Source organism: Hypanus sabinus, chromosome 23, assembly GCF_030144855.1.
Source record: "Hypanus sabinus isolate sHypSab1 chromosome 23, sHypSab1.hap1, whole genome shotgun sequence".
NCBI classification, from domain to species: Eukaryota; Metazoa; Chordata; class Chondrichthyes; order Myliobatiformes; family Dasyatidae; genus Hypanus; species Hypanus sabinus.
The window spans coordinates 52904209-52927724 of record NC_082728.1 but is presented as its reverse complement, the minus strand read 5'-3'; the positions used below and the strand labels follow the sequence as shown (position 1 = coordinate 52927724).

Below are 23516 nucleotides of genomic sequence, written 5' to 3'. Positions count from 1 at the left end.
AGTTACTCCTCAGGTCAGGCAGCATCTGCAGATGGAAATGGATAGTCAATGTTTCGGATTATCTCAAATTCTTATTTCTAGTTCAGGTAAAGGGTCTTGACCTGAAATGTCAATTGTCCATCTCCTTCCACAGATGCTGCCTGCCTCGCTAAGATAGTCCAGCAGATTGTTTCTTATAGTCAAAGAGCAAAGTTATTCAGCTTTAGTCTTTCTCCATACCCAAGACAGCCTCACATAAATCAAAAAGAACAAAGTTTCCTTCCTGAACGTCTATGCTCACCCCATCTTCCTGCCACCTTAACACCGATAGAGTTCCTCATCCTTACAGACCACCCCATGATCCTCTGCATCCAACACATCATCCTCCTTGAATTCCCACATCTCAAAAGGGATCCTACCACTAAACCTATCTTTACCAAGCCTCCCCCCACCTCCACTTTCCACAGGGATCACTCTCTCCACAATTCACTTGTCCATCTGTTTCTCCTCATTAATCTCCCTCCCAGGACTTACTCCTGCAAGTGGCTTAAGTGCTACACCTGCCCATTCACCTTCTCCCTCACCTCCAATGAGAGCCGCAACCAGTCCTTCCAGGTAAGGCAACACTTCACCTGTGAATCTGCTGGGGTTGACGATTGTATCCAGCACCCCCGACGTAACCTCCTCTACATTGGTGAGACCAGTCATAAACTAGGGAATGGCTTCATCCAGCACCTCTGCTCCATCCGTTAAAAATGGAACTTCCTGATGGCCAAACATTTTAATTCCCATTCCAACACGTTCCCACCCTGTTGCTGGCCAAGATGAGGCCACCTCAGGGTGCAGGAAAAATACCTTATATTCCAACCTAATGGCATGAATATCTGTTTCTCTCTCTGGGAAAATAAATTTTCCTTGCCCCCCCACCCCCCCTTCTACCCTCACTCTAGCCTTTTACCACTTCTTACCTGCCAATCATCTCCACTTGGGTCCCCTCCTTCCTTTTCTCCTATGGTTCACTCTCCTCTCCTATCAAATTACTTCTTCGTCAGCCCTTGATCTTACTCACTCACCTGGCTTCACCCATCACCTTCCAACTAGACTCCTTCCCCTCTCACCTTTTTATTCTGACATCTTCCTCCTTACTTTTCAGTCCTGAAGAAGGGTCTTGGACTAAAACATCAAATGTTCACTCATTTCCAAGATCCAAGATGGCGGCACGACACAGCTTGCAGTGGCCACTCCGGAGCTGATTATCTGTTATTTGTGAAGCAGGATGCTGTGCGTAATCATAATCGGTTGTAAACGGACGTGGGAGCATGGAGGAACATCTGGAAATCTCCAGGAAGACCTTCTTCATTGCTGCTGCTGCTGTGAGGTCCGGGTCTCTGCTGGGAAGAACAGGCCTTGGGGTTGCGTTGCCGATGGCTGTTGGTGTTGGTGATGTTCAGAGAAGCTGTGCCACAGGGGATGGTCGGAGATTCGACGGACTCTGAATCCGCTGCGGTCAGGTCGCTTTCATTGTGTGCTGCATCTGTGAGGCTGGGTTCGACGGAGCTTTCATTTTGTGCTGCGTCTGCGAGGCTGAGTCGGGCAGTGCCGTGGAAGTCCATAGCGGGGGTATTCCCTTCTGCCGCCGGTGTGGGATGACGAGTCAAACGGGACCCCTGAGGACTTGTGAAAACTGTGTGATGGTTTCTTTCGAACTTATAGTCTTTCAACATCTTTGAACTATTTTTACTGTGCCCATGGTCTGTTTTTTTTTCAATTATGCTATTGTTTGCACTGTTGTAACAATATGTTGTAACTATGTGGTTTTGTGCAGGTCTTGTAGCTTTAGTTTTTGGTCTTGTTTTGTCTGGTGGTTTTGGAGCTCCTTTCCGGGGAACACACTAAGATGGTAGCACGATATTAATACGCAGCAGCCTCTCCGGACTCTGGATTGGGGATTGCCAAACGTTATGTGGATTTTCTGGTGTAGTCTGTTTTGTCATATGCTTTTGTGATATCATTCTAGAGGAACGTTGTCTCATTTTTTTTAACTGCATTGCATTTGTGGTTTCTAAATGACAATAAACTGAATATGAATCTGTTTTCCATAGATACTGCCTAAGCTGCTGAGTTCCTTCAATATTTTGTGTGTTGCTTTAGAAGTTTCCTCGTGACTTTATAATATAAATGAACCACAGCACCTCAGGAGCAAGGTCTTGTCTTTCATTCCTGTTCGCTGGTGAGCTGGCTTAACTCTGCCAACCCCAGGTAGAAGGTCTTACATTCATTCATAATTACAATCATGCTCACAGTCCCCAGGCCTGTTCTCTGGGTTAAGGATTGAGTGAAATCCCTTTCTCAAATCCCACCTGTGAACAATACCCCAGCTCATGCACTCACAGGGAAGTGCAGTTTGAAACCTGACAACTGGCAGATAAAACATTTCACCCATTCGGTTTTCCCAAACTTTGCCAACCCTGAGACACATTGATTTCAGCAGATGATTTTCTTCATTAATCTGGATTCCGTTTTAAAGCAGTTAATTGAAGTCTTTGTACGGACGCTGGCGTAGTGAAGACAGATTGCAGGCTGTGCCCCTTCCTTTCCCAATTCCATGCCTTTGATACTTTCATCCCTGTGTTTGAGCTGCTGACTGAGACTGAAGCGGAGATGAGGCTGAATAAATGCCCATTGTTCTGGTCCCGGCTTCTCACAGAGCCCGCTCTGTCTGGCAGGGTTCAACTGTCAGCCTCAGGACTGGGAACTGCACTAACACAGGACTCCTGTAATTCACACTCCCTCACTGCAAAGAGAGCTGTGGAGAAAGAGGCTGAGGGACAGAGATGCCCCATTTCCCATTACCTCACCACAGTGAAAAACTCCTGAGACAGAGTGGGGGAAAAAAGGGATAGAATGAGGCAGGGAATGAAAAGAGAGAATGAGAGAGAAAATTGAAAAGAAACAAGACAAAGAAAGAAAATCAGGCACAGAGAGAGAGAGAGAGAGAGAGAGAATGAGGCAAAAAGAATGAGACAGACAGACACACACACACACACACACACAATCTAACAGAGGCTGATGGAGAGATGGGGGGGGTGGGTAGGGGTAGGTTGCTTCCCATTACCTCACCACCATGAGATCCTTTTGTATGTGTGCGAGGGAGCAAGCAAATCATAGCGGTTGACAGACAAGTTGACAAACAAGCAGACAGAGACACATAGATGGAGGGGGAGATAGAAAAGAGAGAGTGAGACAGGGACAGAGACAGACAGACACAGAGGGAGAGAAATAAAGAATGAAGGTCAGCGTAAAGAATTTGAGGGAAAAAGAAAGTAGTGATGAAAAGTATGAGCAATCTATAAAGTGGGGACATCACTAACACTGAAAGAGCACCATAAGACAAGGGCAGGCAGATTACAACCAGTGAGGGAATTAACATATCAGCCAATTTTTTTTCACCAAATTTCACAAACGGCAATGCATGAATGGGCAGATCACATTTCCGCTATTGCTGAAGGGACAGATATTGTCTAGAGGAGCTGGGCAGAGCCTTCTGCTCATGGAGGGCCTCTCTGACAGTGCGGCACTTCCTCAGTGATATTAGCCTCTGGTGTGGAACTTAACACCGGATTTTCAACCCATCACCACACCATTCTGGCTGTATTATGTGCACGGCCACCGCGAGTCCTGAACAGCCGCCTGAAATTTCAATAAAGCACAGCTCACCAGGAGATAGCATCAGCCACTAGATGGGGACTCCCTGCACCTCAGAAGAGTCTTTGACTGAAGCTGCTGAATCTTCTCATTGGTGAGAGTTGGATCCAGAGAGGAGGGAGGTAATGGAACTAGAGGTCAGGGCAAAGTGGGTTCAGCAGTTTCCTAATCAGTGAAACAGTTTTCCATTCATCCTGTACATTAGATCCACTCCAGTGGGAAGTTAGTTGAAAGTGAAGTGCAACATCATAGTGAGAGATTGAGAAAAGTGTAGGGGACAGCCTTGCTTGATATTGCACCGCACGGGACTTGGGTCTAACAATACAAAACAGTATGGCACAGAAACAAGTCTGACAGCCAGTAAATTCTTTGTTGATCCAAACTAATTCCAGCTGCCTACAAACTCAGCAATGGCAGTTGAAGATGAAATTCACCATCTTCATTAATTGAGCTCTGTATGAGATGATTGGGACCCAAGCCCATGCATGTGGGCTGAACACCAAGACATTGTTTGTTCATCCACCAAAGCAAGGAGAGAGAGTAACATTCACAGGACATGTCCTCCACCTGTACAATGTAGCTCCAGTCTGTACTACACAGTCCTCTGGCAAAGTCCACGAGAAGTTACCAGCACTCTTCACATTTTTTGAGAGCCACCCCTCAGTGAAGGCAGCCACTGATGATGGATTCACCAGCAACTCCTGATGCCTGATGAAAAAACAACTGAGATCAAGACCACAAGACCAAAGGCATAGGAGCAGAATTAGGTCATTCAGCCCACTGAATCTGTTCCCCCATTCCATCTCAACTGATCTTTATCCCCCTCAACCCCCCTCTCCTGCCTTCTCCCCGTAACCTGTAACACCCTTACTAATCAAGTACCCATAAACCTCTGTTTTAAAAATACCCAATAACTTGGCTTCCACTGTGTCTGTGGCAATGAATTCTACAAATTCACCATCCCCAGGCTGAAGAAGTTCCTCCTCATCTCCATTCTAAAGGGATGTCCTTATATTCTAAGGATATCCTTTAGGTCCTAGACTCCCCACGACAGGAAACACCCTGTCCACTTCCACCCTATCTAGACCTTTCAATATTCATTAGGTTTCAATGAGACCCACCCACTCCCCGATCCTGAAACTCCAGCGAGTGCAGGCTGAGACCAAATGCTGCTCACAAGTTAACCCTTTCATCCCCAAGATCATTATTGCGAACTTCCTCTGCACCTGATCCAATGCCAGCATATCCTTTCTTAGAGGCACAAAAAATTGCACTTGCCTTCCTTACTACCAACCTAGCCTGCAAATTAACCTTTACACGATCCTGCATGAGGACTTGTAAGTCCTGTTGCACTCCTGATTTTGCTGTACCTCTCTGCTTAGAAAATACTCTACGCTTTTATTCCTTCTACCAAATTGCATTGTGACACTGTATTCCATCAGCTACTTTTTTGCTCATTCTTCTAAACTGTTCAAGTCCTTCTGCAGATTGCCTGCTTTCAACACGACTTGCTGGCCACAGAGCCAGCAAATACATAATCCAAAACACTGACATATAACATGAAAAGAAATGGTCCCAACACAAACCACTGAGGAATAACACTCGTCACCAGCAGCCAATCAGAGAAGGCTTCCTTTATTCACACTCTTCACCTCCTGCCAGTCAGCCAATCTTCTATCCATGCTAGTACTTTACATGTAATGCCAAGGGCATTTAGCAGCCTCTTGTATGGTACCTTGTCAAAATCCAAATAAACAATATCTACTGACTCCCCTCTGTCAATCCTGTTTTTCTCAAAGAATTCCAACAGATTTGTCAGGCAAGATTTCCCCTTAAGGAAACCATGCTGACTTTAGTCTATTTTATCATGTGACTCCAAGTATCTCAAAACCTCATCCTGAATAAGACACTCCAGCATCTTCCTAACCATTTAAATCAAACTACATGGCCTGTAATCTCCTGTCTTCTGTCTCGCTCCCTTCTTACAGAGTGGAGTAACATTTGCAATGTTCCACTCCACTGGAACCATTCCAGAATCTAGTGATTTTTGAAGATCATTATCAAAGCCTCCACAATCTCTTCAGCTACTCTAACTGAACCCTGGGTTAGAGTCCGCCTGGTCCGGGTGATTTATTTACTTTCAGACTTTTCAGCTTCCCAAGTACCCTGACACTCTCTAGTTTCTGGCATACTGCTAGGGTGTTCCACAGTGAAAACTGGTGCAAAATGCTTATTGAATTGGCCCATCTGCTATTTCTTTGTCCCCCATTACTGCCTCCCAGCATCATTTTCCAACAGTCCAATATCCACTCTTGCCTCTCTTTTACCCTTCAAATATCTGGAAAAAATCTTCTTGTATACTCTTTTATATTAGCTTGTATTTCATCTTTTCTCTCTTTATGGCATTTTAGCTGCCTTCAGTGATTTTTAAAATCTTCCCAATCCTCTAGTTTCCCACTAGTTTCTCTAATATTATATGCCCTCTCTTTTGTCTTTGCGTTGTCTTTGACTTCCCTTGCCAGCCATTGCTGCCTCATCCTTCAAAATACTTCTTGGGGATGAATATATCCTATGCCTTCAGGATTGCTCCCAGAAACGCCAGCTATTGCTGCTCTGCCAACATCCCTGCTAGTGTCTCCTTCCAATCAACTCTGACCAGTTACAAACAAGAGAAGATCTGTATATGCTGGAAATCCAAAGCAACACACACAGAACGCTGGAGGAACCAGCAGGCCAGGTAGTATCTATGGAAAAGAGTATAGTCGACGTTTCAGGCTGGAACAATTCAGCTATACATCATGGAAACAGGTCCTTCAACCCAAATGGCCAAAACTGATTGAAATGCCAGCATTTGCCCCAAAGACTTCTAAGCTTTTTCAGAGTGAACCACAGATAGTGCGACAGGAGTCACACAGAGGGCAGATTGGGGAGAAGAACATTTACGCTCATGAAAGGCTGCAGTGAACCAGATGGGTATCTATAATAGCCCAACGGCTTTGTGGTTATTATCACAACGACTAGACATTACCTGAATTTTGGCCCCCACGTCTGCTGTGGTGGGATTTGAACTAAGTTCTCTGGATTGCTTTGTCGAAGTATCCAGGTTACTGGCCCAGAATTTAACTAATGTGCTACTGCTGTGGAGGAGGATAGAGAGAGAGACCGAATGATTCAGGGAAGGAATGCCAGAACTTGAGGCCTGAGCTGCATTAATTTGCAAATGACCCTCCTCAAATTAGTTATATTAGCTCCAAAATCTGCTTAGAATTGAGGGCAACAGAGTAAAGTGCTGAGAAACTTAGCATGGGCTGTGCTAACGTCACTGGTAATGTTATAAGATTCCTGTTTGTTGTTGTAAGTGAAGTTGGGTCTACATAGACCTGACCTTGTAGAAACATAGAAAATAGGTGCAGGAGTAGGCCATTCGGCCCTTCGAGCCTGCACCACCATTCAGTATGATCATGGCTGATCATCCAACTCAGAACCCTGTACCTGCTTTCTCTCCATACCCCCTGATCCCTTTAGCCACAAGGGCCATATCTAACTTCCTCTTAAATATAGCTAATGGACCGGCCTCAACTGTTTCCTGTGGCAGAGAATTCCACAGATCTCACTCTCTGTGTGAAGAAGTTTTTCCTCATCTCGGTCCTAAAAGGCTTCCCCTTTATCCTTAAACTGTGACCCCTCGTTCTGGACTTCCCCAAGAACGATTATCGGAAACAATCTTCCTGCATCTAGCCCGTCCAATCCCTTTAGAATTTTATACGTTTCAATAAGATCCCCCCTCAATCTTCTAAATTCCATTGAGTATAAGCCTAGTCGATCCAGTCTTTCTTCATATGAAAGTCCTGCCATCCCAGGAATCAATCTGGTGAACCTTCTCTGTACTCCCTCTATGGCAAGAATGTCTTTCCTCAGATTAGGGGACCAAAACTGCACACAATACTCCAGCTGTGGTCTCACCAAGGCTTGTACAACTGCAGTAGAACCTCCCTGCTCCTTGAATACTCTTGCTATGAATGCCAACATATCATTTGCCTTTTTCACTGCTTGCTGTACCTGCATGCCCACCTTCAATGACTGGTGTACAATGACACCCAGGTCTCGTTGCATCTCCCCTTTTCCTAATTGGCCACAGTTCAGATAATAATCTGTTTTCCTGTTCTTGCAACCAAAGTGGATAACCTCCATTTATCCACATTAAATTGCATCTGTCATGAATTTGCCCACTCACCTAACCTATCCCTAAGTCACCCTGCATCCTCACAGCTAACACCGCCGCCCAGCTTCGTGTCATCTGCAAACTTGGAGATGCTGCATTTAATTCCCTTGTCTAAATCATTAATATATATTGTAAACAACTGGGGTCCCAGCACCGAGCCTTGCAGTATCCCACTAGTCACTGCCTGCCATTCTGAAAAGGTCCCGTTTACTCCCACTCTTTGCTTCCTGTCTGCCAACCAATTCTCTATCCACATCAATAACATACCCCCAATACCGTGTGCTTTAAGTTTGCACACTAATCTCCTGTGTGGGACCTTGTCAAAAGCCTTTTGAAAATCTAAATATACCACATCCACTGGCTCTCCCCTATCCACTCTACTAGTCACATCTTCAAAAAATTCTATAAGATTCGTCAGACATGATTTTCCTTTCACAAATCCGTGCTGACTTTGTCCGATGATTTCACCTCTTTCTAAATGTGCTGTTATCACTTCTTTGATAACCGACTCTAGCATTTTCCCCACCACCGATGTCAGACTAACCCTGGTTAGTCTGGTTTCTCTGGTTTCTCTCTCCCTCCTTTTTTAAAAAGTGGGGTTACATTAGCCACCCTCCAATCCTCAGAAACTAATCCAGAATCTAAGGAGTTTATATTTATATTATCAAGGGACAGAAATAATCCACATTAGGCTGCAATGCTAATAGCACCAATATTCCTTCAAGACCCAGGATACTCTTCATAAAGGCTCGACTCTTGAACTCTAAAATGCATCACTTTTAAGACCTATTTTGCTCTCCCAAATGCACACAGCCTTATACAGGTTTCCTATGATTAATAAAGGGTTAGACTCTGATAACCTTTAATTGTGAAAATTTGCATAGCGGGAGGGATAGTAAACCCTTAACTTTTGCAGAGAATGCCAACTGCCCTGAATGATAAGAAGTCAGTAGTTAGTCAACCTCCCTGTAAGGCTGCAGTCAATCAAAAGCAATCTAGACTCGTTTTGACAGCTGAACACAGGCCATTCCCCAGGACCAAGTGGAAGCGCACAGGTGATGCAGTTTGCTTCCCATTTTAAACAGCTCCTTCATTTCACAGACTTCTCCCCACTGGGTTGATCTGAAAGATAGTTCTATGATACCATTTCTCATGGCGCTGTGTTTGGAGGGAATAAAATTCTTCAAGTTCATACTCTAACCACTATCGTAGCAAATAAAACCTTTTATTCAGTGACAAATTAAATAAAACCCGCCAATGTGGTAAAGATACACTAGATAAACATTTGCTAGTGTAGCCTTGCTTACATTTCCCAGCAATAATCAGCTAGGAATCCTCAGGTTGTATTCCACCCCACCAACACTCCCCACACCCTGGAGCTCAGGGTAAGAGAGTCAAAACGACATTTCTAAAGAGCAAACATCTTTCCAGTATTTTGGTGTCCCTCACAACACCCTACAGTAATGTATGCACAGAGTTCTGTCTGTTTGCATCTCTCTCTCACCCACCTGAAATACTGCACTTTGGCAGCACCCTGGAAACTGTTGCCTGAAGAGAAACTGCCACACTCTGTTAAAAAGGACAAACCTCACATCCTGTTCCCTCACTTAGGGATAAAGGAGCCCATCAGGTCACAGGTGATTCTCCGGTTGGAGGAGACGGCATGACGGCATGAATATTGATTTCTCTAACTTTCAGTAATTACACCTCCCCCCTTCCATTCTTAATTCAAGTTACCCTCTCACCCCTTCTCACCTGCCCATCACCTCCCTCTGATTCCCCTTCTTTCATGGTCCACTGTTGTCTCCTATTCGGTTCCTTCTTCTTTAGTCTTTACCTCTTCCACCAAGTGCCTCCCAGCTACTTAGGTCATCCCCCTTTTCCTCAACCACCCACCTTTCCTCCTGACCCTGTCTCACCTGCCAGCTTGTTTTTCTTCCCCTCTCCCCACCTTCTTATTCTGGCATCTGCCCTCTTCCTTTCCAGTCCCAATGAAAGGTCTCAGCCAAAATGCCAAATGTTCATTCCCCTCTGTAGTTGCTGCCTGACTTGTTGAGTTACCCTGGCATTTTGTGTTTCACTCTCCTGGCTCATGCAGTGTTGACTGCTTCAGATTCCACAAGAGACACAATCTGCCCACATTGTATTGCATTTGCTCTGGCTCAACAAGCAGCATAAAGCTCTGTAAACACTGCACCACAAAAATACACCTACAATTATGGAAGTTGGCAGCACAGATCAAGCCTTGCCATGTCTGTCCAATCTCTTAATTTACTTTCTATATTGCTTAAAATTTTCATTTGGTAATTTTCTCCTTTTAAAAGCTAGAATCCTCCACTTATTCTAGTCAGACATATTCCACAACAATTTTACTGAATGAAACGAGTGCCCTCTTGTTGAACCATCCACCAGGATGTGTTACCTCAATGTCTGTAACCGGGCAAAACATGTGAATGACATGTTCAGCTACATGTTGGGATGGTCACATATTGGACTTCAACTACAGGCCTCAAGCTGCTGACCAGTTGACCACGGAAATACTATTTTACAGCTTAACTTTGTCAATATTCCTTACAATTTTCAACAAATCCCACTAACAATCATCTGAAGGAATACATCAGGTTGAGCAGCATCTGTGGAGTAAGAATTGTTGATTAGTTTTAATGCAAAAACATTGCCAATTTCTTACTCCTCCAACAGATGTCGCTTGACCTACTGAGATACTCAATAGATTGTTTAGAACCTAGAATGTGCCCTTCAGCCCACAATGTTATGCCCTCCTTTTAATCTACTCCACGATCAACCCTTCCCTCCTACATCGCTCTTCAGTTTCCTTTTAATCATGATCCTATCTAAGAGTCCCTTAAAAGGCTCTAATTTATTAGCCTCTACCAATCCCAGGCAATAGCCACTTTGTGTAGAAAATTCTACCTCTGATATCTTGCTTAAAGTTTCCTCCGTTCAGCTTAAAATGATATTCTCTGGTATTGGCCATTGCCACCCTGGCTAAAAGGCACTGGATGACCACTTTATCTATGCCTCTTATAATCTTATCACCTCTCTCAAACCATCCCTCATTCTCCTTTGGTCCAAAGAGAAAAGCCCTAGTTCACTTAGCAACTGCAGACTTGTGTCTTCCCACCAGTGTTGTGTTGGCTTTCTTTTCAAGTGCCAGAAAGTTTGTACGAAATTTAAATGTATAAATAAGGAGTAGGAGTGGGCTGCTTAGCCCCCTTTAGGAATGTCATTTATATTTCTTTACAATGTCTAAAGCACTTCCCATCAATCTCACTCCCTCATTTTTTACCTTCCCACAATTCTCTCATTGTAGCAAATCTGACCACAAACTCAACTCCAGAAACCTTTTGCTTATCAAAGATCCATCTAACAATACAAAGGCAACAATGATTTTTTAAAAATCATTTGCCTGCTGCAAAGAAAAACACGTGTACAACATATGTTGCCACAAGACTTCACAGCTGATGAGAGTGAAAGAAAGATTTGCAGTAGATCACAAAAAAACAGGTATCAAGGATTTTTCAAAAGGTGATGTTGGATTCGAGAACTGTCACCAGCTAGCTTGCAATGTTCCAGACACAAAATTAATAGATTAAAATAGTGTCCATATAATCTACTTCATTGATACAGGAAAAGGACCAAACACAGAAAAGAGAACCAGGATTTTGTTTTATCTTGCGCGCACACGTGTGGTCAGTCAAGTCTGTCAGTCTGTCTGTCTGGTCTGTCTACGTCTGTTTGCACATGTGCATGGATTATTGTTTATTTTGAAATAGCTCTTACATAAAACAGTACAAACAAGAACAGGCCCTTCAGCCATGATGCTTTGCCCAAATAATTAAGCTAATGACATCTGATCCCTTTGACCTGCACATGATCCATATCCCTCCAATCCCTGCATATTCATATCCGAATGCCTCCATCATATTCTCCCATTACCATCCCTGGTAACACATCCGAGACACCCACCATCAGTGTAAAAAAAACTGCCCTGCATGTCTCTATTGAATTTTCCATCTCTCACCTTGAATGCATACCCTCTGGTACCAGAAATTTGACCCTAGGACAAAGACACCAGCTGTCTATGCATTTTATAATCTCATAACTTTAAGCTTCTATCAGGCCTCCCCTCATTTATGAACCAAGTCTTGGTATGTGCTGTTGTGCTCAGTGCCCAGAATGCAAACACAACTCCTGTGGAGCTCAACAGATCCCAAGAATCGAACGGCGGGAAGATCACGTTCACTGAAGACAAAGGAGCGACTTCAGTGTAATGTCATTCCTTAGGACCAACACCGCTGATGGTTCAGCATTCACTGGGCGACTTATGTGTAGCCCTGTTCTTCAGCACCAATAGTGCTGACAGTACGGCATTCTCTCAGCAGTGGACTGATGTGTGGGCTTGGACAGACCAAGTGGGTTACCTCCAGAACCAGACTCCTCTGTCTTAAGAGAGCTGCGTGCCACCTTAGAGAGTAGGGTGGACAGCCACCTTGGGAACTGATTGTTTAAGATACTCGCCATGTATTGGCTGGCACAGAGGAGTAACAGTTAGTATTGCTATCTTCCAGCACCAGTAACCCAGGTTCGATCCTCTCCTCCAGCCTGCCTGTAGTGTGTATATTCTTTTGTTATCCTGTGGTTTCTCTGTAGGTCCTCTACTTTCCTCCCAAATCCCAGAATGTGCTGCTCGGTTGGTGAACTGGTCACTGTATGAGTGGGTGGTAACAGAAACTGGGGCGGGGGAAGCAAACAGTGAAGCGAGGGATAATGGGATAGAGGGATGAAAATGGGGAATGTGTCACGGTGTGCACTGGCAATATCTGAACCTAAGTGTGGAGGACAGACATAGAGATGGCAACCAGAGTTTATTTATAATGATTCCAAAAGAACATCAGCGGCTCGGCCGAGCTACACTGTGAGAAGAAACAGTCTCAAAGCTAAGACCCTGTGATTAGCGCTAATCAGGCATCCACTTAAATAATCCAAGTAACACAGAATCCCTGAACCTATCAAAATAAACAACACACGTAAACAGAAAACACCAGGAGAGCACACTACAAAGAACGAGTTGCTGAAAAAAACACACAAGTTACTCTAAACAATTAATGACTCACATTAAACAACAATTGACCAATTCAGGTGCTCTAAAAACCTTGGAGCTGAATGCTCTCTGGCCTGAAGAATGGGACTGATGGGATTGCTGCCAGTTGTGAATTGACTCAATGGGCTGAATGGTCTTCTGTGTAAGTGAATACGAGGAATCTGGAAAATCTGATAAACCATTTTGGAGAGCTGTTCAAGTTACAAATGCATACTGGTACTGCTAGCATTCATAGTTATCAATGACCTTTCTGGTATTCTTGATGCTATTGTCTTTTTTTTGTGGGGGGGTTGGGGTTTGATGTTCTAGCTGCTGTTTTCTGAATGGGCGACCTGTTAGTTTTTGTTTGAGGAAGGGGGTTGGGGGTTTGGGGTTTGATGCTCCAGCTGTCGTTTTCCATGTAGGCAATCTGTTAATTTTTTATGTGAGGGAGGCAGTGGGGAGTTTGGGTTTTGTAAGTTTTGTTTCTTTTTCGCTTTTGTGCAGCTGGGTGGGGGTGGGGTTGATGTTTTCTTTCTCAACAACTCCCATAGTTTTTCTGTATTTCGTGGCTATCTGGAGAAGACAGATATCAGAGTTGTATAGCACATGCATACTTTGACAATAAAATAAATGTTTGAGCCTTTTTCCTCACAACAGAAGCCCTGCCAGGTGTATTTCAGTTTGGCAAGTGCAGAACATCCAGCCATGGGGCACCTCAGTGACACTGCATTAATCATCATTCCCTAGCAGTTAAGGGGACCTGAGACCCACTGAGATGTCAACACATCCCCCCTCCAGGTATCCCAACACATGAGACCAGGCTTCCTGGAGGTTCGTTTGAAGTCCATCCCTACTCATCGAGCAGTAACAGACTAAAGACTCGGTCCTAACACTCTCAGTTGAACTGTGGACAGCAGTTTTAATGTATTTTTGAGCCTGAGTCAGGCTTCCGATGCAAAGGCCCAGTGTTTTGGTTCATTGCTGTGATCTCATCTGATAGCTACCAAGTCAGACTGAAGGAGGAGGCCCAAGGCAAACCAAAAGCAGCCTATTGTGATGTCAGCACCTCTTGAAGTCCTTCTACAGCCAATTAACTGATAGAGATGTAGTCAATGTAAATGCAAATGTAGTCAATTTAAAGGACCCAATGACCATTTCAAAGAGCGATCAGAGAGATCCTTCCCTATTGCTATCATTAGGTCTCTCATGAGCAGTTCATTCTCTGGTGGTTTTTACATTACAGATTTTGGAACAGAGCTTTGTATACACCAATGTTTCTGTAATGCAACACACTTTGTAAGTACTTGAGAGCTTAAGGTGTTTTTTTTCTGTGCACTAAGTGAACATAGGTCTCTTTTCTCTTTTCCTTTGACTGCAAAAATCAGTGTAAAGAGCACTGTATGGCTGCCAGCAGGAAACCCAATGACCAGGCAGGCAGCAAGGGTAGGTGGGGCCCCTTGAAGTATTCGCACTCGCTGTCCAGCCTTAGACAAAGAAACCATGGATACTGTCCAATGGTCTGAGATAACGTGAGGGAACTCACTAACTCCTGACGTACAGAATAGGATGGTGCCTTGGGGCCCTCTGTTGGGCAGGTGCCCAGGGACCAACAAGAAATACAGCGAAGGCACACAACTTGTGGATAGTTTCTGGACTCTTCGAACATTTGTCCCATCCTTTTTGGTATCCACTGACCAGCAAGACTCATAGCCAGTTCTCAACTGCATCACTCCACTAATGTTCAGCCATCTTAACCACTCCTCTGCCTTAACAGGTATGACATATCCTTTACTAATGACCCAGACAGTTGTCTTTACTAAGCAGTGAAACTTCCATGCTGTTTCTTCTAAAGCCCATGTAGTGCCCGCAGAGTGGGGAAGCCGCTGGGCAGGCATACTCGCACTGTGCTAATGTCATATACCTGAAGCCTCCAGGAGGGGTTAAAGAACCATTACAGAGAAAAACGCAGCCACCGCCTACGTTTGTTTGTGATTTCCTTCTGTAAAGAGAGACCAGCCACTCAGACCACTTCTGAAATTTTGACATGAACTCAAAGCTCATCCAAAATGGCTGGGAATAGACGGGCTAGTCAGCACTGAGTGATTCATGGTCCCTTTTGCAGAACAGTTTTGCACTCAAACATTCTTTCTTTTCTCAATCTCAGATGAGTGGTCACCTGAGACGCTGATCTGTTTCCTCTCCGCACGCACCAGTCTTTTCCCGGCACTTTCTGTTTTCATTTGTTGAACCACCTATTGTTTACCTCCAGAAGTTCTGAATTTAAGCTTTAGTCGAGCAATTGAACAGCATTCACTTTTGTCAGTGATCGGTATCTAATGTTCTTTTATAAGACTGGGTATCGCCCCACCTACAGTTCCCAATTACTACATCCATCAGATAACATGCCTGTGCAAGATCCTAGGGGCTTCAAAGTAGACTTTGAGAGATTCCCGAATATCAAAGAAAAACTGTAGTTGCTTGAAATCTTAAATAAAAACAGAAAAAGCTAGTAACTCTCAGTAAGTGTTTGTGGAAAGGGATCTTTCCAATCCAAGGCTCATTCAAAAATAGAGATGTTGGGCAGATTATTTTGTTTGCTGAGAGTAGTCAGGGGATAGAAATGGCGATAACCCCTTACCTCATGAATTGCCTTGTTTTAATCACGCAAGTTCTATGTTTGACTGATTTTGTAGGGGCAGAACCCACAACTATTTTCACAGTAAGAAATGTGTATAACAGAAGACCCAGCTCTTAGCATTTGCATCAACAGTAAAGATAGCATCAGCTTGTGGCAGATAACAGACATTTGGAGAATGCATTGTGAAACTTTCCCCAGTAAGGTATCCCCACTTTAAGATAACCAATATCGGCACCTCAACACCGCAAGTGTTCTCTGCGGTGATTGATCCTACAGCTGAACTGAGTTTTGGCACTGAGGATAGCAAGATCAGTGCAAATCAGAAATTGATGGTACTCACCCATCTGAATCTTGGTAGTTCACATTCAGCCTCTTTGTGGAGCCCAGGAGCTCTGCAATTGAAGAAAGAAGAATTAATAAGAAAGGAGCTCAGTTACAGAGTGACACTTAGGGACCTTAGGACACAAGGCTAGAAAATGGCACAGAGGGTAACAAGTCAGCCATAATTTTGAATAGCAAGGCAGGAACAGGAGATGAGATGGTCACTTCAAAACATTAAACTAATTCAAAGGAAGACATGGGTGTCCGGGAATGTGGGCTAATGTTCAAGTTTACTTTAAGTGAGACACACATTTATCACCTGGTAGCATGATGACATAATATATTTTTACATATAACCCGTAATTAATTATTTAAACAAGAATGCTTAATCAAGCTATATATAAAGATTACTCAAATGCCATTGAAATAATAAATACACAACTTCAACTATTTACGTTGGTGAAATTGAGGGAGAGTGTTGTGATGAGAGAGGGTGAGAGTGCGACACAGTACAAGTAACAAAGGCAGGGAGAAGTACTAACAGAACAACACAAGTACAAGCTTGCAAACAGGCCACTAAACCACATTGTGAAATTATCACAAAAATTTCTGTTCTACAGTTACAGATTTCAGCATGGTGAATCGTAAGTGGAGACCTCTGGTTATGGAAACAATATAACACTGCGTTCTGTCCCCGTCAGAGGAATCTATCAAGTTAATCTGTGTGATGACCAGCTGACCCACTGATACTTTATCTAGTATTAGTGTTTCCAGGGATGAATAGATTATGTAGAATCACTGCTAGATATTGCAATTTCAGATCCAGAGGCAGTACATTAAGTACACCAGAGCTTTGTTGGTCTATGGACATTTTTGAATGGAGACTCAGGAAATGGTGAAAAAGGATTTTAACAAGCAGGAATAATTGTTCCTTCCTCTGTAAAGGTGGACTTGCATATTAAGAAGCACGTTACAATGTAGAAAGCAGCCACTGGACTCATTAGGTCCATGCTGCTCCCAATACAGTAATCCCACAAACTCATTCTGCTTCTCCTTATTAAGCTGCGGTGCTAATTATTCTCCCTACTCTGCTCATCAACTTTTGTTTAATTACACAAAAGGTTAATTTACAGCAGTCAATTACCCTACCAATCTGTCTTTGGACAATGAAGGTAACTGGAGCAATGGAAGCGAAACCCTGTGGTCACAGGGAGAACGCGCAAACCCTGTCAGATGGCATCAGAGGCCACCATCGAACCTGGGTGACGAGGTGTGAGGCAGCAGCATCAACATCAGCACCACTCTTCTGCCCTCTTAAAAGCGATGTTTAAAACTATGATGTGCTTTCATAGACACAATAGTTCCACTAGCAGACTCCAAAGTTTGGGGCCATAAAAATACAATGATCATTGCAAATCCGGAATCACAGACAGGAAAGCTCACCAACGCCTCTATTTTCTGAGGAGGCTGAAGAGAGCTGGACTATGCACACCTATACTCTTGTCATTCTACAGATGCATAGTAGAGAGTATCCCAACATTCTGCGTCACTGCTTGGTACAGAAATTGCATTGCAGCAGACAGGAAGACTCTACAACAGGCAGTCAAATCTGCCCAACATCACCAGTACCAGCCTACCTTCCATCATAGACACATATACAAGAAAGGTGCCAGTAAAGGGCCAGTAACATGATGAAGGGTCCCACCCACCCAGCTTATGGACTGTATGTCCCACTCCCATCAGCGTGGAGACTATATAGCACCTACACCAGGAGCACCAGACTCAAAAACAATTACTTTCCCCAAGCAGAAAGGCTGATGAGTGCCTCCACTCACTAACCCACCCCTCCACACCCCCAACCACTACTACTTTGTCATCCCCTGTAGGTCACCTTACATACAGACACATTTGCACCTCGTATCACTTTATGAACATACAATCCAAGTACATAACCTATCTCACATATTAATTTTTGATGTGTTTTTTTCATTACCAGACATCCCACCCTGCAAAAACTCATTTCAGGGAGGTAGCACCATCAATTTGCGGGAGACTCCTGGAACTACCGGGAGAGGTGGGATGTCTGTAATAGAGTAGCTCCTTAGCAGCTAGCCAGCTAGCTTAAATAATATTAGCTATTCTGATGAACAAATGACACCTGTTAAACTCACCTCAAAAGTGATTTAACCCATTATGAGCAGTAGAAAAGTCACTGTTGCAAACAGTGCAGCGAATAAAACTATCACTATTTTTGACCCCTATTAGGCATGGGTACACTTTAGGGTAGTCTGGGGTGAAGTATGTTTTATACCTTCTTTTTTTGGATCCCTCTCCCTCTCCCCCTCTCTCACGCGCTATCAAAAAAATTGATTTCCAGGATATTGTATATTGTTTGCAGGCGTCAGGGAGCCGCTATCAATATGCGGAAGATTCGTGGAACATCCGGGAGAGGTGGGATGTCTGTAATACTATCATGTTCCTTATCTTAGTGTTTGTTTTTGTGCTTCATCAAATCTGGAGTAACAATTATTTCATTCTCCTTCATGCTTGTCTACTTGAAATGACATTAAACTATCTTGAAAACAAAAGTTTGACCTCCAGCTTGGGGTGCCTGCTTTGGTCTGAAATAGCAGATTTCCTAAAACAAGCCACTTCTCAATGTCACCAATACTTCGGCAAGTTGAAAAAGAATCAAAGAAAATAAATTTTAAAAAATGGTTTTTAAATTTTAGTCAGCCTGGGTCGAAGAGCCTAGCACAGTCTTGAATTCTGGCAATTATTATCCCTGCTAGGGATATGCAAGTCAGGGTTCTGCCTAGGGAGTGGGTCCAACAGAGAAAGCCAAATGGTCTGGAAAGACCTGGGAAGCATAAATTCCATTGGTGTGGTGGTGATTTAACTGATGTTTCTGTGTTTTGTTTAAGATCAGCGCAGTGTGTCCCAGTTCAACCCAGTTAATCATTAGATCTACTACACATTAACAGTGAACTAGGTAGAAACAAAACAATAACTAAATTAACCAGCACCCATTTCCTGGAGTGACCACGTGTCCACCTCCAGACCAAAAATTCCCAGCTGCTTGCTAATACTGTATAGAAAAGACTTTGCAAGTTATCACAAGGTGTGAATAATCTTTTCTCTTCAAGTCCAGTATTTGTCCCACAAGAGTGTCTGCAGTTGCTGCAATCCTTGAACCTGCTGGAGAAACTCAGCAGGTCAGGCGGCAGTTATGGAAGAAAATGAACAACTGAGCACATCTACAAACGTATATGAAACAACATTATAGGAAAACAGCATCCAACATCAGAGATCCCCACCACCAGGTCATACTCTTTTCTCGTTGCTGCCATCAGATAGAAGGTACAAAAGCCTCAGAACTCACGTCCACTGCATTTGTTCCTGAGTTTGAAGTAACATTAGTTTTTGAGATCTTTAATGGAGTTTTGCCAGTGTTGAACTCAAACCAGAACTCCACCACATATAAAGCTCATCCATATTCACTCTATGTACAGATGAGATGTTGAACTATGTGTGTCAAGACAGTCATGACATAACATAGCAACACGGCAGGGAAGAGGCTGTGGCATGGTTGCATCACAGTTCAGGAGACCGGGATTGATCCTAACCTCATGTTCAACCTGAGCAAAGTTTGCACATTCTCCCTTTGACTGTGTGGGATCTCTGGATTCTTTCCACTCCCCAACCTGTGCAGACAGGTGAACTGGTTGCTGTAAGTTATCCTGCATGTAAAAACAATGGAAAGTTGTTGGGTGTAGGTGAGGAAGACTGATGGAGAGAAATGAGAGGGGAGGTGGAACTGATCCCGTGAGAGCTGGTATGAACCTGATGAGTTAATTCCTTCATTATAGGACCTTGTAGAACAACGGGGAACTGCTCTCAGTGCCATGGATAATATCCATCCGTCCATTAAAATCACTGCTAAAGTGTTTCTAAAGCTCTCTGAGCACACACTCTCTCACATTTCCTACATTACCAGTGGACCAACACTTCACTAGCTGCAGACTGCTTTGCAGTGTCATAAGGTTGTGAAAGGCACTAATTAAACACAACGGCCGACTCTACTTCCCACTCAAGTACGGAAAGATGGATTAAACTATGTGGGCAGACAACCTGACTGCGTTAGAGAATCGGGAACAAAAATGTATGTTATTCCACCCGGCACTCGTGCAGCAATTTGCTTCTGCCCATCTCTATCCCGGCTGACTCTTCCTTGCCAATTCCCACTGCTGGGAAAGCCAGTATGTTATTTTCCATTTGCCGGCAGATCCGCTGTCCTGGCACCAGGGTGACCAGAGCGAAGCCAAGGAGGGATCACTCTGTATGTCTGAGAACCTCTGGAGAGATTTATTCCAATGCTCCCCTAACCACATCCCCAAGCTGAAGTCACTGAAAAGACCGGCACACTGGTCAATGGTTCGCCTCCGTGATCAGGTGTTGAAATGCTGAAAATTAATATTCCTTACTGACTGGACTACCGTGGGCTCCTGTGAGAAGCTGCAGGTTATGACAAAAATTCCTCACACAGTTGTCATTCAGTGTGGTGGATTACAACCTTGGGGCTCACTTTTCTGGTACTAGTGACTATCCCCTCACTTTAAACTGACATCAACCAAACCAGCAGGACTGGGTTAAATTCTACATTAGACTCGTATATTCTGACCACCAGCAAGCCTCGCTCACCAAATTGCCAAGAATGACCTCACAATCTAGCAAGGGTCTGATTTTAAAATATTTATCCTTGTGTTTGAATACTCACTGGGGCTTGCCTCTCCCCAAATTTACATCTGTCTGACCCCTCTGGACCTCTGCACCACCGCTCCAGATATTCCTTCCAAGACATCCTCCTATTGCTCTTCACCTTCAAAACATTCTTGGAAATCTGCTTAGCAAACACAAGGAAATCTGCAGATGCTGGAAATTCAAACAACAACACACACAAAATGCTGGTAGAACACAGCAGGCTAGGCAGCATCTATAGGGAGAAGCACTGTCGACATTTCGGGCCGAGACCCTTCGTCAGGACCCTTCGTTGGAAATCTGCTTGATAGTCAAATCTTACGGTCAGTATCACCATATGAAGTACAATCTCATGTTTGGTTTCATTCCTGCATTGTAAGGAAATATGGAAAACATTCAAAGGAAGTCATTTCAGCCCATCAAAATTATGCTAGCTCACAAAAGATTAGTGAGATCTTCTTTCTCACTAATGTTCCTGCCACATTCCCATCAATTTCCCTCCAATTACAATACACAATCACACCCTAACAGCACTTTACAGTGGCTAATTCCACCACAAACCTGCATATCTTTGGAACGTGGGAAGAAACTGGAGTGCTCAGAGGAAACCCACATGGTCACAGGAAGAACATACAAACTCATTGCATACAACATCAGACATCAGGTGAACCCACGAACACTGCAGCAATCCTACCAGATGTGCAACTGTGAGGCAGCAATCCTACCAGATGTGACATGATGCCAGCCAAATCAGTCCTTGCTTACAGCATCTGATCTTCTCAAGTAGTTTCCCACCCACGTACCAACTGGGCTGGAACCACAGCCAGGTGTTCATCAGAATGTTTAATTGAAAATTGCTGAGGTATTTCAAAAGGTTAATTTTGCCAAGAAAATACTTCCAAATTCTTCCAATTTCCTCTATAAAATTCTCGTACTGTGTTCTGTTCTGGTCACCTTATTAAAGAAAGGATGTGGAAACCTTTGAGGGATTGCAGAGGAAATTTACCAGGGTGCTGCCTGGATTAGACAGCTTGTCTTCGGAGGAAAGTTTGAGCGAGCTTGGGCTTTTCTCTTTGGAATGAAGGAAGATGAGAGGTGACTTGATAGAAATGTGTAAAATGATGAGGTGTTGATAGAGTGGGCAGCAAGCACCTTTCTCCCAGGGCAGCAATGGCCAATTCCAGAGGTCATCCTTTTAAACTGAGTGAAGGAAAGTTTGGGGAGATACTTCAGAGGTCCAGTTTTGATGCAGAGAATGATAACTGCCCAGAATGCAGTGCCGGGAGTGGCGGATATATTAGCGATATTTAAGAGGCTCATGAATAAAAGGAAAATGGAGAGCTATGTAAGAGGGAAGGTTCGATTGTGGAGGAGGTTAAATGGTCAGCACAACGCTGTGGGCGAAAGGCCTGTACTGTTAATGTTCTAAGTGCTTGTGAGCACATTGTATGATGACAAGGCAGAGGTTGAGAAGGTACAAACCCACCATGCGTGTCGTGCAAAGTTTAAGCCAGCCCCAGCCCCAACTGGTTGCTGAATGCCAGTTTACCCGGGGGGTGGGGGGGTGTGCAATCACCAAAACCAGTCAAGTGCACTGCTGAATGATAACCCAACATGGTGGCAATCAAACCATGCATGAAACCCCTCATCACAACTTGTAGCCACGGCAGCAGTCCGGGCAGAAATTTTGCATATTGGTGAACCAATGAAAGATTAAGTTATAGCATTTCAACACCCCCTCACTAATCACTGAAGAATATTACTGGCCAGTCTATCAATTGTCATCATGAAAGGCAGCCTTTGTCAATGCCTAGCAACCTAGTCCAATGCCATTCTATACCAGGGTCTGTATGGTTACTAAGACAACAGGGTCTTATCAGGTCATACTTCGATGCTAAGCCAGTGAATCCATAATAGCACGTTGACTGTTTCTAAACACTGAGATGTAATAGTTATTTCTTGTCTACTGAGCTGTTGATTTTTAATGACTCCCTTTGGGAACTAGTTATAGTTGCTTTAATGACCAATCACATTTAAGGGGAGAGTTTTCAGAGCCTGATGATCATTAAATGTCAGAGTGAATTAATGTTTTGACCTTTGAGGCTCAAATGTAGTAACAGATGGGAGCAGCCCTCCACATCCTCGGTGGTTACAACTCAGAAGAATGCAGTAAAATACACGTGCATATGAACTAAAGGCAAGGAGACCTCTCAGCCCCTCAAATTTGTTCTATCCATTCAATATATCTAATCCAATCTATTCATATTTGGATGCCACAGTAGCATGAAATGTGGAAATCTGGGGACGTTGGAGCTCAGCGTTCAATCTCAGCATCCTGTGTAAAGCTTTGTACGTCCTGCCCATGGAATGCATGGATTTCCTCCCAGGGACTCTGGCATCCTCCCACAGTCCAAAAACATACCAGGTTCATTAAGTGATTATTGTAAATTATCCCATGATTAGGTTAGGGTTAAATCGGGGTTGTCAGCGTCTTGTGGGGGGGGGGGGGCACTGCTCAAAGGGCTGACTCCACGATGTGTTGCAAATAGATCATGGCCAATCTGACTGTAACCTCAAATCCACATAGTAATAAATATTTTGTCCCCTAGCTTATTGAGAAACTATTTACCTCTTTCTTACAAATTTTCAAAGACTCAGCTCCACCACCCCTTGAGATGCCAGTACTTATACCATGGTCCTGCACAGGGCTGGGTGTCAGGGAGAGACAGTCAGGCCCAAATCCCCAACAAAAACTTCTAGCCAAAAAAACAGAAGGCTGCTGACACTGC

The 23516-nt window shown here is 43.9% G+C and overlaps 1 protein-coding gene across 2 annotated transcripts in view; it reads right to left on the bottom strand.

The window, feature by feature from the left end:
• The window catches only part of LOC132380192 (caskin-2-like), a 287298-nt gene that overhangs the window by 125633 nt on the left and 138149 nt on the right, over positions 1–23516 (bottom strand). For both annotated transcript variants that reach the window (XM_059948876.1, XM_059948877.1), the window contains one exon: positions 15989–16040. In XM_059948876.1, coding sequence (XP_059804859.1) covers positions 15989–16040 — 52 coding nt within the window. The remainder of the gene's footprint in view (positions 1–15988; positions 16041–23516) is intronic.